This window comes from Pangasianodon hypophthalmus, chromosome 1, assembly GCF_027358585.1.
Source record: "Pangasianodon hypophthalmus isolate fPanHyp1 chromosome 1, fPanHyp1.pri, whole genome shotgun sequence".
NCBI classification, from domain to species: domain Eukaryota; kingdom Metazoa; phylum Chordata; class Actinopteri; order Siluriformes; family Pangasiidae; genus Pangasianodon; species Pangasianodon hypophthalmus.
The window spans coordinates 35591727-35608669 of record NC_069710.1 but is presented as its reverse complement, the minus strand read 5'-3'; the positions used below and the strand labels follow the sequence as shown (position 1 = coordinate 35608669).

General features: G+C 40.0%; 1 protein-coding gene and 1 long non-coding RNA gene across 3 annotated transcripts; one reads left to right on the top strand and one right to left on the bottom strand.

Moving 5' to 3' along the window:
- Nucleotides 1-2139: 2139 nt before the first annotated feature.
- LOC117598348 (uncharacterized) lies at nucleotides 2140-4143 on the bottom strand. Its single transcript, XR_004579015.2, has 2 exons — nucleotides 2545-4143; nucleotides 2140-2403 (listed from the first exon to the last, which is right to left on the bottom strand). It is a non-coding gene; the product is annotated as an uncharacterized LOC117598348 (long non-coding RNA).
- Nucleotides 4144-4184: 41 nt separating this feature from the next.
- LOC113525220 (NACHT, LRR and PYD domains-containing protein 4F-like) lies at nucleotides 4185-16083 on the top strand. 2 transcript variants are annotated; one of them, XM_034308105.2, is made up of 11 exons: nucleotides 4185-4283; nucleotides 4523-4584; nucleotides 5612-5728; nucleotides 5975-6091; nucleotides 6349-6412; nucleotides 6608-6812; nucleotides 6975-8742; nucleotides 13016-13192; nucleotides 14060-14233; nucleotides 14420-14596; nucleotides 15464-16083. In XM_034308105.2, the coding sequence occupies exons 2-11, from the start codon at nucleotides 4544-4546 to the stop codon at nucleotides 15501-15503; spliced, it is 2880 nt and encodes a 959-aa protein (XP_034163996.2). In that variant the 5' UTR covers nucleotides 4185-4283; nucleotides 4523-4543; the 3' UTR covers nucleotides 15504-16083. The 2 variants fall into 2 exon arrangements, with proteins under 2 accessions (XP_034163996.2, XP_053091747.1); XM_053235772.1 differs by having other exon boundaries at nucleotides 4206-4287.
- Nucleotides 16084-16943: the final 860 nt, after the last annotated feature.

Genomic DNA, 16943 nt, shown 5'->3' with positions numbered 1-16943 from the left:
TATTATAGTTTGGCTAATAGAATAAATATTTAATTTTAAGGGTGCTATGAAAGGTCATGTTTGGGTTTTACAACAGTTTCGTCACACTTTCAAATCTCAAATGTAACCATTCACTAGACAGCAATTTACTAGAACTAGGAAACAAACTATATTCCTTATAGTTAATTAATCCAGATGCTCAGCTCTCACTTTGAGTATATCGTGCTTATATTTCTCATTTGTCCCGGGGTAAGATAAAATTCCATCTCTCGATTTGATAAAGTACACAGAAGGGTCCGGCCGGTTTGTGCGTTACTCTCAACCGTTTTGGCTGTGATTGGGTTCAACTTGTAAGTGAAAATAAAGTAATGAGAAACGAAAGATGAATGCGTTTAAGTTGAGTGAAATCTAGTCCTGCTGCATTTAGGGCCCAAGTGCACATAAAGACTATTGTCTTTTTCACTGAGTTGTTTCTGAAAAGGTTGTCACTTTTCATCCACTCACTAAAGTACCAGACATGAGAGAGAAAGAGAGAGAGAAAATGTCCCCTGGGGGCTTTTATCCCAGGAGGTTTCAGATGGCATCACCATTCCCCTTCTTCCCATAAGATGCAGGAAGTGGTGGAGCCTACTAATGGCTAATGGCCAACGTGGATGGCCTCTGCTGTACAAAAAACAAAAGAATTCTTCAAGAAAATCAAATGCAGCAGAAGGGAAAAGTGAAAAATACAACAAAAGAAAATGATAGCACAAAATTATTGATGAAAACAGAAAAATGGTATAGTTTAAATGCCAACACAGGCAAGAAACTCCTGGCAAACAATTTGAAAACAGGAACTACGTCACAGGAACAGTAAAGGTGATAGGGGATGAGGGATGAGGTATTCAAAGAGGTCACAGACTGACGTAGAAACACCCCGCTATGAACCAGGTGACCGGGTATTCCACCAGGGACATTCACATTACAGGAAGGTGCAGGAAATTCTCTCACTGCTACTCTGGACCATTCAAGATCCTACAGAGAATCAACAAAATAACATACAAACTGGACCTACCACATCTCAGCCGCATAGTCCCATCATTTCACGTTTCACGACTGATGCCAGGTCCTCATACTGAAAGCTCGCCTGACTGTTGATCACCTTCACCTGAAACTCACTACGTACTACAGTATATAAGGACTCTCATTCATTGTGAAGTATATGCCCTGTGTTTTTCATACCAGTTGTTACCAAGTAGTTCATGTTATAGTCTCTCCGGTTTTTGATTCTAGACCTGGTTTTCTCTTATGACTTTTCATGCTGTTTAAACCTAGCATGACCATTGCTTATATTTTGACCTTCCCTTTGTCTTACATTTTGGATCGGATTGAAAGCTTTCGAAATAAAGCTGTACCTGCATTTGTGTCCATATCTGCATCTGACACATCCAAATCACATAGCGACTAAAAGCTTGCATTTGAATGCCAACTGAACAATTTGAGAACAATTTGTAATCATAGTTAAGTAAAATCTTAAACATTATTTACTGAGAATGAAAGAACAAGTTCCAGGGAAAGTGGAGGCTTTTGAAGTGTTAACTAATCTAACACACATGCTAATAAATTTCCTTTCTGTTTACATAAGCCCTGGCTCCAGGAAAAAGTCTGTTTTCCCCTCCTGGCGTTCCCGTTGAATCTGTGGGCAAAGTAATTTATGGATTTCTTTGACTTATGGAGAGAACTCTTCTTTAAAATGCAAGTTTTTCTCTTTCAAGAAGTCAGAACACTTTGCCAAATTCTATAATGTCATGATGAAATGTCATTGTGTGAATAATAAACACTGAATAATAGTGCTGCGAGGCTGCTGAAGAGATGGCTGTTTCTTTCCTATTTGATGAACCCAGTCCACCACCTTGTGGTACAGTGGAGAGACAGCCTGGCATATTTTGATCACGTTCTCATGAGTGTCCTTGCCATCCTCCTCCAGGGGACTTCAACAGTTCAAGGATTTTGTTTTTCAGGCAAAGCCATCCATTTTCCTAACCAGTTTTTTTTTTTTTTTTGCTTAGACTCTTTTAGGTCTTTAAGTGAAGTGAAGTGAAGAGAAGACTTCACTTAAAGACCTAAAAGAGTCTAAGCAAAAACAAAAAAATATCTGCTGAAATTAAGTGGAGATACTCCTTTAGTCCATTTTAAGAGGAGGTTTTATGGTAATGACTTTATCTCATATGTACAATACACACACCCACACACACTTACTTACTAAACACATACGCATGCAAGTGAAGGTAATGTGAGCACTTCAATAAATCCACAATGAAACCTGCAACCTCTCACCTTCGCCCTCACTCCATGGACCTGCCTGGAAAGAGCCGAGCATTCTGTCTTCAGGAAGTCAAGGTTCTTTTTGACATCATTTGGAATTTCCTCAAAAGGTAAGGGATACTGCAAACAAAAATTTGTTAGGGTCCAATTAAATATGTGCAGGACAATAACTTATTCATGGCTCATTTTAAAGAATGGTAATGTGTGTGTGTGTGGTGTTCCAGTGCTCGAATGATAGATCAGCTCTTTTGGAAATGTTACCAGAGAGGCCTATCCTGTTGCTGATGTCCAAAGTGGAGCGAGGAGGCAGAGTGACATCCTCAGGGGAGCAGGAAGGCAGAGCGACGTTTGAAGCCAGGAGTTCCTGCTGGCCACTGAAAAAATCTGCTGCATCCATGGTAAGGTCTATCTTTCTGTCACGGATTGGTAGAGGAGGCAGGTACAAGTGCAGATTTAGTTTACTGAAAGTGACAAAACATGAAACATAAAGACTAAGAAACAAAACGAGGATCATGAAGCAAGGCAACAACATAAACATGACATGAATTAGACAGACAGATACAGATGACAGAAGACAAAAGCTAGACACCAAGTGCTGTACAAAAGTGACTTAAATACTAGTGCTCATTAAACATAAATATGAATCAGGTGGAAACAGTCATGTGACATGAGTGCCGTGATCAGGTGAGGTGCAGTGGCTGATGGGAGTCGTAGTCCCGTGCCATGTTCAGTGCATCCATGATAGTTGCAAGTTCTGACAACTACAGCATCCTGTGGAGAGAAAGCAACAAGAGCACAGTCATCAGTATACTGTAGCTCTAGGATTTGCTCCCTGGACAGCTCCTGACGTTAAACAGGTTTCCATTCATCATGAAGCTCCTTCTGGAGAAGATGGATGACATATAAGCATAAGATGTTGAAGAGGACAGGTGCCAACACACACCACTGTTTCACTCATGAGCTGACAGAAAAGTTGCTTGACCTCTTGTGGTCACGTGATTTATCAAAATTAACCAGAACATTCCAACAGAAGCTGATAACAGAACACTGATAACAGTGTTGAATGCTTTGGAGAGGTTCATACAGGCTATAATGACGTCCTGGTGTTGTTCACAGCACTTTTGCTGAAGTTGCCATGCAGCATTCCTTAGACAAGCACAATGTAGCCTCTCCCTGCTGGTCTTTTACAATCATAGAGGTAGTTGTGTACACACACACACCCACACGCCAGTTTCTTGTTAGAAATAATAACACTGAAAATTCACTCATACAGTACTGTGCAAAGGTCTTAGGCACAGGCAAAGAAATGCTGTAGAGCAAAGATGCTTTCAAAAATAATGAAATTAAATGTTTCTACATTAAAAAAAGTACTATAAAGAGCAGTAAACAGTAATAAATGAAACACAGTCAGTATTTAATGTGACGATCCTTCACTTTAAATAAATAAAGCAGTATCTGAGGTGCAGTGTGTGCAGTTTTATAAGGAAATGAGCTGGAAGTGTTACTGAGCATCTTGCAGAAGCAGCCACAGTTCTTCTGGAGACTTTGACTGTCGACTCGCTTCTTATTTCTGCAGCGAAACCCAGCAGCCTTCATTATGTTTTTATCTGAAAAGTGTCTCTTATGGAATCTGCTGCTTTCTTTACTGACATACAAACATTTTTCTGTAACATTTCATTTTGTGCTGGAAAACTAATGTTTGGAATCTAAAATGGTTTTGTACTGAATCAATAATGTAGAAGTCAGAAAATAAACATCTATAACAAAGTTTGTACTAAAAAAAAAAATAGGGTGCCAAGACTTTTGCACAGTACTGTATGTTAGAACCACAAACCCAAAACATTATATAAAGTGTCTGTGTGTGTTTATTTACTCCACCTCATGCTCCTTGACTAAACCAGTCAAGCCAGTTTGAGTGAAAGTGAAAATCCATTTCGTGACAAGAGGACTGTAAATGTAGTGACATTTAGTGACAAGAGGACTTTCAGGAGAAAAACACAGTAAGTATGTAAATGTAAAGCTCTAATATGTGAATGTTGTGAATGTGCACTAGATGAAGAACAGTTCAGTTGATTTGTACTGAAGTTGTAACTTCCACAGTTTACTGTAGGAGCTGATTTCCCTGTAAGTGAAGCGTGTGATGATACAGGGTTAGATTTAACACCGCCATGCTGGAGTGAAGTAAATATGTCTTCTGAAGTGTTTCTCTGTGTGTGTGTGTGTGTTTATATGTTTACAGGTATAAGACATAACCTCCAAAATGAGCGTCTCTGGGGAACAGGACACAAAGAAAGACGAGAGGTGAGTGAAGGGTGTGACTCTGAAAAAAACTTGAGGTAGTCTTCAAAATGTTGCTAAAAGACTGCAGCTGAATCCTGGAGAACAAAGATAAAATTTCAGATATTGATCAAAGTGGATGTTTTTGCCAGTAATATACAGTATATAAGTATAGATAAGTTCATGAATTCATATCCATATTTTGTGTAACACCCAGAATATCATTCTGAATAACTGCAAAGCCTCCTCACAGGAAAACTTTCCTATCTGGCACTCTGGCTCCTGGAATATACGAGGATGGTGTGAGGGCTCTAGTCAGAGTTGGTGGTTTACTGTCTTTGCTTAAGGAACCCAGACTTTCCCCTACCAAAACTGTGCTGCTCTCACTCTCGCTAGTCTTTAGTGTCTAGAAGCGCACCTCTAATGTCTTCTCCATCAGAGTGCTAACTAATCTACACTGATCATCAACATAAGCTATTAGCTATTACTTTCTGGTAGATTGTGCATAGCCTCTGTTTACAGTCTGTAAATTTATTTTTTAAAAAAGTGTTATTTGAAAAAAGAAGTGGCAGGGAAACGAGAAAGAGAACTGATGATGAAATTTTTTTTCTCCTGGGAAATGACTTGAAGACAGGAACTATGTCACAGGAACTTAATGATATCTCCAAGCCAGCCTATGACCTGTCACAACATACCATTATGAGAAGGACAGCTGATAAACCTCAAGACTCAGGGTGAAAACGAATTTGAGCTTTATTAACAACTTTAGCATCTCTCTCTCTTTCTCTCTCTCTCCCCCTCACACACACACACACTTATCTCTCTATCTGAGAGAGAAACAGCTTATTAATATACAAGAACAAATAATAAACTCAAGACTCGGTAAACTCAAGCGACGGTAACCCATTCTTCACTCTCACTGCAGGCTCCCACTAAACCGCATCCCCACCTGCCACAACCATCAAACCAGTGGCTCTGTTACAGAGAAAAAAATTGTGTTACGATGATAAAATGTATAAGAGATATATTCAGTGTTTTGGGTGTGTTTTAGTTTGATTCAGGGTAAGAATTCAGACTCACCTGAACCCAGCTGCGTGTCCATGAGGAGTGAAGAGTCCATTGACCCACCACCAGTGTTCAGTGACAGAAATTCTACTACTAAATCTAGGTAAGGATAAATTGAAGAAGGAATCATTGAGCAAGTAAGATTATAAAGATGTTCCATAGTCATGGATCGTGCACATCATGGAAAGGCAACGTGAAAACATTGTAGTGCCTTATTTGCTTCGTTTTAATTAATTGTTTTTAATGCAAGTTATAATTTGGAGTTTGCCTTGAGTTAAAATGCCAGTTTAATGTTTTATACCACATTAAGTGTTCTACTTCTATTTGGTTCAACAACATTTTGCTCTAGTCTGATTCAGGGTAAGAGATCAGACTCACCTCAACCCAGCAGTGTGTCCATGAGGAGTGAAGAGTCAATAGATCCACCACCAGTGTTCAGAGACAGAGACAGGTCTACTGATCTGGGGTCAGTATAGACTAACTTATTATTATAGACTAACTTATTATGTTCCTCACTCCTAGTTCCACCTTATTAAACTGTACTAAGTGTATAACTCTACTGCTTTTTTCTAAAAAAAAAAAAAAAAAAAAAAAGATAGAAAGAAAAAGAAATAAAAAGATAAAAAGAACTACAATAATATAATGAATTAGGAAATAAAATGTGAAATATCGATACATTTAACACTATCACATTAACTATAACATTGTTTTATTTGTTCACAGATCACAAAACAGGACAAAGAAATCAAAAAGAATCTGCACAGATGAGTTGGAGACTGTATTCACGGTGTGTGTGTGTGTGTATGTGTGTGTGTGTGTGTGTGTGTGTGTGTGTGGAGTGGGGTCTGCATCAACAAAATTAGACATTTTTCTGACTTCTATTTCAGGAAGCTGCCAGTAATAGAAGTTTATCTCTCAGAATCATGTCTCTCTGAAAATTGACATTCCTTGAGATTTTATTATATGATTTATTTCAAATCAGGATCTGGAGCACAAAGTCATCACTCTGATAAAGAATGAGCTGAAGAGATTTAAGAAGATCCTGAGTCCAGATTACCCAGCATGCACTGAGAGGGAGGTGGAGGATGAGGAGGATCAGAGCAGTGTCAGAGAGGGAGCGCTGAAGATCACACTGCACGTCCTGAAGAACATGAACCACACAGATCTCGCTAACACACTGCAGAACAGTAAGAGCTCATGGGTTTATAACATCACTGTAACTTTAGAGGAAGGAAACTGCTCTAAATTTATTAAACACATCATACTGATGTGCTTTTATCAACAGAATATAATAACAGATCAGTACTGACATTACATATGACATACTCAGTATTTTTTTTTTTTATTAGAACTCACCTCCGGTAATCAAAAACTCAAATCCAATCTAAGCAAGAAATATAAAAGAATTAATGAAGGAATCTCACAGCATGAAACCTCAGCACTTCTGAATGAGATCTACACAGAACTCTACATCACAGAGTGTTGGAATGGACACGTGAATAATGAACATGAGGTGAGACAGATTGAGACAGCGTCCAGGAGACCAGCAACACAGGAGACACCCATCAAATGTAATGACCTCTTTAAAGACAAGTCCATCAGAAGTGTGCTGACTAAAGGAGTTGCTGGAATTGGAAAAACAGTCTCTGTGCAGAAGTTCATTCTGGACTGGGCTGAAGGAAAAGCAAATCAGGACATCACCTTCATGTTTCCACTTCCCTTTAGGGAGCTGAATTTGATGAAGCAGAAAAATCTCAGTCTGATGAATCTTCTTCATCACTTTTTCCCAGAAATAAAAGAATTACAATTAATAGACTGTAATGTTCACAAAGTGATATTCATCTTTGATGGTCTGGATGAGTGTCAACTTCCTCTAAATTTCCAGAACAATGAGAGACTGTGTGATGTGACAGAATCAGCTTCAGTGGATGTGCTGCTGACAAACCTCATCAAGGGGAATCTGCTTCCCTCTGCTCTCCTCTGGATAACCTCTCGACCAGGAGCAGCCAATCAGATCCCTCCTGAGTGTGTAAACCAGGTAACAGAGATACGAGGGTTCAGTGATCATCAGAAAGAGGAGTACTTCAGGAAGAGGATCAGTGATCAGAGCCTGGCCAATAAAATCATCACACACATGAAGTCTTCAAGAAGCCTCTACATCATGTGCCACATCCCGGTCTTCTGCTGGATTTCAGCCACTGTTCTAGAGAGAATGTTGGGTGGAGCAGAGAGTGGAAAGATCCCCAAGACTCTGACTCAAATGTTCACACACTTCCTGATCTTTCAGATCAAACACAAGGACCAAAAGTACCATCAGACATGTGACCCTGATCCACGGAAGACCAGAAAGAGTATCCTGGCACTGGGAAAACTGGCTTTCCAACAGCTGGAGAAAGGAAACCTGATCTTCTATGAGGAAGACCTGAGAGAGTGTGGCATTGATGTCAGAGAAGTGTCAGTGTACTCAGGAGTGTGTACCCAGATCTTCAGAGAGGAGTTTGGGCTTCACCTGGGGAATGTGTTCAGCTTTGTACATCTGAGTGTTCAGGAGTTTCTGGCTGCTTTATACGCATTTCTCTCCTTCATCAACAAAAATGTACAAGAACAACAAACCACTGATCTGTCTGATCTTTTGAACAAGTCAAACATGTCTGATTTCCTGAGGAGTGCAGTGGACAAGGCCTTACAGAGTGAGAATGGACACCTGGACCTGTTCCTCCGCTTCCTTCTGGGTCTCTCACTGGAGTCCAATCAGACTCTCTTACGAGGCTTAATGATCCAGACAGGAAGCAGCTCTCACAGCAAACAGGAAACAGTCGAGTACATCAAGAAGAAGATCAGGGAGAATCCATCTCCAGAGAAATCCATCAATCTGTTCCACTGTCTGAATGAACTGAATGATCATTCTCTAGTGCAGGAAGTCCAGCATTACCTGAAAAGAGGAGGTTACTGGTGTCTCAGTGAAGACAGTCTCTCTCCTGCTCAGTGGTCAGCTCTGGTGTTTGTGTTGCTGAACTCAGAAGAGAATCTGGATGAGTTTGATTTGAGGAAATATCAGATATCAGAGGAGTGTCTTCTGAGGATGATGCCAGTCATAAAGACATCAAGAAAAGCAAAGTGAGTAATTTTAATTTCATAAATGTATTTTATTATTTTAAATTAACACTAATGATACTGCACAGTTCCTTAGTGATTAGCACTGTTGCCTCGCACCTCTGGGGGGGTTGGGGGTTCAAATCCCACCTCTGCTCTGCGTGGTCAGAGTTTGCATGTTCTCCCTCTGCTTCAGGGGTTTCCTCCCCCAGTCAAATGATTGGCATTTCCAAATTGTCCATTGTGTGTGTGTGATTGTGCCCTGCAATGGGTTGGCACCCCGTCCAGGGTGTCCCCCGTCTTGGGCCCCGAGCCCCCTGGGACAGGCTCCAGGCTCCCCAAGACCCTGTGTGGGATAAGTGACACAGAAAATGGATGGATGGATACTGTACTGATTGGGATAAAGCTTATCAATAATTATTCTAAACAGCTATCATTCTATCAACTATCATTCCGTATGTAAGGAGAATCACGGAGCTTTTTGAACAGGACATCATTATATAAGATTCGATTGTAACCCTTATTTTTTTAATCATTTTTTTTTATTTGTACAATTAAATACCTAATATTATTATTAGTGAAATTATGTTTGTACTACCTTTACTAACATTAGACCTGTGAACCACTAATGTTCTGGTCTTTAGACCACAAATTAATGTTTTTGTCATAAAGTCGGGTGAAACTTTAATTAGTCTTGTCTCAGTCTCAGCCTACAAAGACTCGAAATGTTTTTCAACACCAACCTAGACCAGAACATAATTTCCATGAACAAGTACTTTGTAATGTTCCTGTTACAGTACAAAATGTAAATCTCAATCTCTGTACTTGTAGATTTATACACATAATTATATATTATGTCCATTGCATTAGTCAAGTTTAATCAAAATTAGTGAATATTTGGGGTCTCATTTATCAACTGTGCATATGCTTAGTTTTGTGTGTAAACTGTGTGTATGCACATTTCTATGCATTGAATAGGATTTATTACATTTTGCTTATATATGAGGATGGGTTCCCTTTTGAGTCTGGTTCCTCTCAAGGTTTCTTCCTCATATCGTCTCAGGGAGTTTTTCCTCACCACCGTCACCTCTGGCTTGCTCATTAGGGATTTTTTAAAATTTAAAATTTACACCAATCAGTCATAACATTAATACCACTGAGAGATGAAGCGAATAACATTGATTATCTCGTTACAATGGCACCTGTCAAGGTGAGGGATATATTAGGCAGCAAGTGAACAGTCAGTTCTCAAAGTTGATGTGTTGGAAGCAGGAAAAATGGGCAAACGTAAGGATCTGAGTGACTTTGACAAGGGTCAAATAGTGATGGCTAGACGACTGGGTCAGAGCATCTCCAAAACAGCACGTCTTGTGGGGTGTTCCCGGTATGCAGTGGTTAGTACCTACCAAAAGTGGTCCAAGGAAGGACTTCCGGTGAACCAGCGACAGGGTCATGGGCGCTCAAGACTCACTGATGCACGTGTGGAGTGAAGGCCCGTCTTGTCGAATCCCACAGAAGAGCTACTGTAGCACAAACTGCTAAAAAAAAGTTAAAGCTGCTCTGATAGAAAGGTGTCAGAACACACAGTGCAGTGCAGCTTGCTGCGTATGGAGCTGCGTAGCTGCAGAGCGGTCAGAGAGCCCATGCTGACCCTGTCCACCACCAAAAGCTCCTACAATGGACACGTGAGCATCAGAACTGGACCATGGAGCAATGGAAGAAGGTGGCCTGGTCTGATGAATCACATTTTCCTTTACATCATGTGGACAGCCGGGTGTGTGTGCATCACTTACCTGGGGAAGAGATGGCTGCTGGGAAATCTTGGGTCCTGGCAGTGGATGTTACTTTGACACGTACCACCTACCTAAACATTGTCACAGACCAAGTACACCCCTTCATGGCAACGGTATTTCCAAATGGCAGTGGCCTCTTTCAGCAGGATAATGCGCCCTGCCACACTGCAGAAATTGTTCAGGAATGGTTTGAGGAACATGACAAAGGGTTCAATGTGTTGACTTGGCCTCCAAATTCCCCAGAGCTCAGTCCGATCGAGCATCTGTGGGACGTGCTGGACAAACCTGCAGGAAGTGTAAAAAAGTATAATAACAGGTAAACTGATTATTGTCAATCATATCAGCATAACTGAGAGAGTAATTACTGATTTCAGTGCTCACGAGGTGCAGAGAGATGACACAGACAGAACATAAATTAAAATCTTATAAAAGGAACATTTAAAGATGGTTCGGAATTTTGCCTTGTTTGAAGATTTGGCTCATGCAGCATTGTGGAGAGAGGAAAGTCAAGTCAAGTGTTTTTTTACTTTTATTCCTCTATATAGCCTGTATACATTTGAATGAAATGTTGGTTCTCCAGGTGCAAGACATAACAGTACGCAAGACTACATGAAGTGCAAATACACAACAGCATGAGACAAGTGCAGGACAATAAATACACAGAACATAGGCTGTAAACTGTAAATGGTTGGTAGGGTAGAAGCAATACATTTAGTGTCTGATGCAGCTTTGTAAAGTGCAGGTGTGCAGTGGTATTGAGTCATACTGGGTTAGGTATTTGACTAGCCTAGGTGAGTGTTGGGAGGAAGGGTGTTGAGTAATCTGACTACCTCAGGGAAGAAATTTTTGCAGCATTTGCTAGTGGTGGCTCGGATGCTCCTGTACCTACTGCCAGATGGCAGGAGGGTGAAGAGTCCATGAGAGAGGTGAGGGGGTCGTCCTCAATACTGGTAGCTTTGTGGATGCAGCGGTTGTTGTATGAGGTGTTGATGGTGGGTAGAGAGACTCTGATGATCTTATCAGCCATTCTCACAATCCACTGTAGGGTCTTGAGGTCAGAGACTGTGCAGTCCCCATATCACACGTAACACACTGTGAGACAGCCGGTCAGGACGATCTCTATCGTCCCTCTGTAGAAGCTTGTGAGGATGGGAGGAGGGAGTTTGGCTCTTGTCAGCCTCCGCAGGAAGTGGGGGCACTGCTGGGCTTTCTTGGCTAGGCAGGTGGTGGTGAGAGTTAAGGAGACTTCCTCCGTCATGTGCACACTTGGAGCCTTTGACTCTCTCCACAGTCTTTCCGTTTATGTGCAGTGGTGAATGGCCCACTTGGGTTCTCCTGAAGTCAACAATCATGTCTTTAGTCCTATCAACATTAAGAGATAGATTATTGTCTCTACACCATTCTGCAAGCTGCTCCACCTCCGCTCTGTATGCTGACATCATTGTTGCTGATGAGACCCACGACTGTAGTGTCATCAGCAAACTTGATTGATTTGAACTGTACTTTGGAGCACAGTCATGAGTCAGCAGTGTAAACAGCAGTGGACTGAGAACACGGCTCTGGGGAGTCTCTGTGTTCTGTGTGGTGGTGCTGGAGGTGGAGTTGCCGATCCAGACAGACTAGGGTCTCCGAGTCAGAAACTCCAGGATCCAGTTGCAAAGGGAGGTGTTCAAATCCAGCAGGCTCCGTTTTGTTATCAGTTGTTGTGGGATGATTGTGTTGAATGCTGGACTGAAGTCTATGAACAGCATTCTTACATAGTTGTCCTATTTGTCCAGATGGGTCAGAGAGAGGTGAATGGTAGCAGATATAGTGTCCTCTGTTGAGCACCACTCCTTTCTCAGCTAATCCTTCCTGCAGGTCCTTAAGTGTCATTTGGGGGTTTTGTTTTGCTTTTCTGCCCAGCATGCAGGAAGCTCACAGATCTTCTTAACTGCATTTCTTAATGACATTTTGGACAGTCACAATTGTGAACTGAAAGCACTTTGATGTCTTTTCATAAACCTCTTCTGCTTTGTAGGCATCAACTACATTTATTTTCAGATCCTCAGTGGATCATTGGATCAGGGAGCCTGTGGCTGTTCGGTGTTAGTAGAATGTTTGAACAGTCAGAGAGGTTCTTACATTCTGAAACTGTTATTTCCAATGACAATTCTGGACCTGCCTAATGAGTCAGTTACAGCCCTTTGAGATAATTAAGTTCTAAAACTGTACAACTGGAAGGATATCTAAACTTTTGCTCACACCATTGTTGGCATTTCTAATTCTATCAAATATAAAGAAACTGTGGATTAATATTTGTAGAAAAATGTCATTTTTTAAAGATAGCTTGCTGCAGTGGTTATGAATACTTCTTCTCATTTAAAATCAACAAAATGTGTGAATTGTTCAAATTTTTCATACAACAATAGAATTCTAATTGAAAATATTCTAAGTACTAAGTTAAAGAAAAAAAATTGTGTTTAAGATGTCAGCATTCTGATATAACATCATTTCTCTCCCAGACTGAGTCAGTGTAATCTGACAGAGGAAAGCTGTAGAGCTCTGTCCTCAGTTCTCAGCTCAACCCGCTCCAGTGTGAGAGAACTGGACCTGAGTTGCAATTATGTCCTAAAGGATTCAGGAGTGAAGCTGCTCTCTGCTGGACTACAGAATCCACACTGTACACTGGAGATACTGAAGTAAGAGTAATCTTACACTGGATATAAATTTTTAAGATAAAATATGATAGTATCAGGTAAGACCAGATTTTTTTATTAAAGTTGGTACAACTGAGTTCTTGTTTCATCCAAATTACTTCTTGTTGAGATGTGAGTTTCTGTGCATGTCTCCTCATATATATGTGGGTTTCTCCAGGTTCTCCAGTTAGCCAATAGGTGGATTTGCTAATATAAATTGGCCCTAGGTGTGAATGGGTGTGTGAATGTATGTCAATGGTGCCCAATGGTGATGGGCTGACATCTCATTCAGTTTATATTCCTATCTCACACCTAGTGTCCCTGGGTTAGGCTCCAGATCCACCACAACCCTATTCAGAGTAAAGCATATGCAGGATCTCATCAGCCAAGGAACTGATTCTAGGGAGAAGATGAACATTTCATTGAGAAAACAGTCCCAAACTTACAGCCAAATTAACTCCAGAAGGCCTTGCATGGTCTTGCCAATCTCCTTATCTGAATCCCATTGAAAATTTATGGAGGATTTTGAAACTGCAAGTCCATCAGTGGGACTGTCATAACCTGGGGGAACTAAGGACAACAGAAAGCTAATTGCTTCTTACTGTAGACGTCTCGAAAGTGTAACTGCCAACAACAGCTTTGTAGCAAAGTACTAATGTTGTTCATTTGTGGTGTCTTTTTTGTAACAGTACAAAGTTAAAAGACATTATGTGTATAAAGTTAAAGTGGATATGTGCACTGGAATTATTTTAAATAACAAAAACCAAAGTGCTGAATACGTATTTCTCGTCACTGTAAATGCACAGATAAATGCTGTACACACACATATTCAGGCATCAGTGTTCTGATATATCATCATTTCTCTCCCAGTCTGCGTGAGTGTTTACTCACAGAGGAAAGCTGTAGAGTTCTGTCCTCAGTTCTCAGCTCAAACTCCTCCAGTCTTAGAGAACTGGACCTGAGTTACAATAACCTGCAGGATTCAGGAGTGAAGCTGCTCTCTGCTGGACTGGAGAATCCACACTGTACACTGGAGAAACTGAGGTCAGATCATCACTGTAGATACGGCATTTCTGTCATATGACTGTTTTAGTTTACATTTTGTCTGGCTATGAGCATGATTTAATCAAGCAGTACTAATAAAGCAAATAATAAGTACAGTACATGACAAATAATAAACACACCATGGGCTGTGGAGAGCATAATTGGTTTGTGTGTGTGTGTGTGCAGGTTGGTAGGCTGCAGTATTACAGGTGAAGGGTTTGCTGCTCTGGTTTCAGCTCTGAGGTCAAACACCTCATCACACCTGAGAGAACTGCATGTGTACTGGAATGATCCAGGAGAATTAGGAGTGAAGCTGCTCTATGATCTATTGAAGGATCCACACTGTAAACTGGAGAAAATACAGTGAGTTACTGATTTACTTTACACACACACACACATACACACAGTCTGTTAGTTTATAGCTCATTGGGTGTGTTTGTATGTAGCCAAGCTGAAACTTATTGTATAGTATCATAGTCTGTTGTATACGTGAGGCTAGAACACATGAATCTGTAGTAATATGCAGTATTTCTGTGACTGTCCCAATAAGAGAGGTTTTTTTTCTTTGTTTAGAGTTCGGGTGCAGTGATTAGCAGAATCCTAGGGTTTGCCAGTGATTTAGTTGTTTTGGTAGCTCATTGGGTATCTGATTAAGCGTGGCCAGTCATAGTCGAGTAGGGGAGGGTTATCATAGGGATAATTGATGCGAATCAGGGAAGACGAGAGAGAGTTGACGAGGGAGAGAGATGATAACGGGGCTAATGGCTTAAATGGGAAGAGAGCAAAATGGGAAGTACTGAGAGTAATGAATACTGAGTGCTAAATGGGAAGTACTGAGAGTCATGAGTACTGAGAGCTAAATGGGAAGTACTGAGAGTCATGAGTACTGAGAGCTAAATGGGAAGTACTGAGAGTAATGAGTACTGAAACAACATACACATACCCAATTGTAACAGTCTAGAATAATCTTTATTAGGATCAGACATCATAACTTGATGCTTAAGAAGATTCTGAACCTAGGCCCTCTCCCGAGTAAAGTTATACCAAAGGGCAGGTGTAAAGGGTTGGAGTGTTACATGTACTATAAATACTGAACACAGGAAATGCAGAACATTTAAAACAGCTTAAAGACTCTACACTCACACACTGTATGATGTGTTTGTTTACCAGTGTTTCAATATAAATGTCTGAGTGTGTGACTGATTCTTGTCCTTTTCCCCTTCTTCTCAGGTTGGAGCAGTTTTTCAGTCTCACACGTGGAAAATTATGAGGATAAATATAATGCAGTGCAAAGTGTTTTAAAGAACAGCTGCGAGAGCTGGAACTCTGATGTCTTACTTTTCTCCTTTACTGATAAAGATTTAGCTTTTATAATGTTTTATTCTGGTTTATCAGATGGTATACAAAATGTACTGTATTACTCTGGGAAAAAACTGTATTACTTTTCTAAATGTTTGTAAATATGAACCAGCTGAGATGAATAAAGTAAACCTGCATATGAATTGACATAAAACTGAACAAACTGAACAGTAATTAATCTTTTCCTATTAAAACCTTTTTAACAGAAACCACTATTGTACATATAATGTTATTTAATAAAACAGTTCTGAATGCATGTTATTTTTCCATTTACATGTAGCACAAAATAACATCTGCAATTAAAACACACTGTATAAGTTCAATATTAATGGGAGCAGTAATTTGTCCAGAGTACAGATCCATATTTCCTACTGATGCTAATACAGATCTATAATTTGGTTAGTGTTGTACATAATTATGCTTAAATTATTTGCATATTAATGTATAATCATAATCAATAATTAACAATAAAACTTTTGTCCAGTAATCAAGGTAATACGTGTTTGTGTGTGTGAAGCTTACAGTTTGTATTTTCGTGGATTCATGTTTATTTCTGCTATTTATGATCTTGCCTCTTTTTTAAGCTTCCTTGCCCTTTGGATTTGTTTGCCTGTCTGTTCTTTGGTGTGTTGACCTTGTTCTGGCTGTCGTTCATGATGTTGGATTGTGATTTTGAGTTGTCTGTTATCGTTTTTCTCTGATTGTGCCGGGAAACGTATCAAAGCCCTCAGAAGATCGAGAACAGTGACATCTTGTGGTGTGCAAAAATTATAGCAATGATAAACTAGAGCGTTGATTAAGCAGTTTTGGATAAAGCACTCACAAAACTTCATTAATGTAGGCTTTACTCATTTACTTATTAAAGTGTGGCTATAAATACCAAAGAGGTGTCAATATTATTATCAATGCGATACAATAAAATTCAATTCAATTCAATTCAACTTTATTTGTATAGCACTTTTAACAATGGACATTGTCACAAAGCAGCTTTACAGAAATATATAAACTCAGGATATAAATTTTAAATGTGTGAATTTATCCCTAATGAGTGAGCCAGAGGTGACGGTGGTGAGGAAAAACTCCCTGAGACGCTATGAGGAAGAAACCTTGAGAGGAACCAGACTCAAAAGGGAACCCATCCTCATCTGAGTGACACCGGATAGTGCAATTATAAATCATTCCCTTCTATAACTGTGTACTACATGGACAAATAGTGCAGTTGTGTAACCAGGAAAATTCATTATAGAAGTTATTTATTTTGTTGAAGTTATCAGCTGTTCACTGATGGACACGATATATATTTATATATACAGTGGATATATGGATGAAGCAAGAGACAAAAATGTTTTGT

What these genes read in the sequence shown, in the direction of transcription:
- LOC113525220 (XM_034308105.2), top strand. Translation starts at nt 4,544, where the DNA reads ATGAGCGTCTCTGGGGAACAGGACACAAAGAAAGACGAGAG. An exon ending in AATTCTACTACTAAATCTAG is followed by an intron (nt 5,729 to 5,974) that starts GTAAGGATAAAT and finishes ATTTTGCTCTAG; the next exon opens with TCTGATTCAGGGTAAGAGAT. An exon ending in AGTTGGAGACTGTATTCACG is followed by an intron (nt 6,413 to 6,607) that starts GTGTGTGTGTGT and finishes ATTTCAAATCAG; the next exon opens with GATCTGGAGCACAAAGTCAT.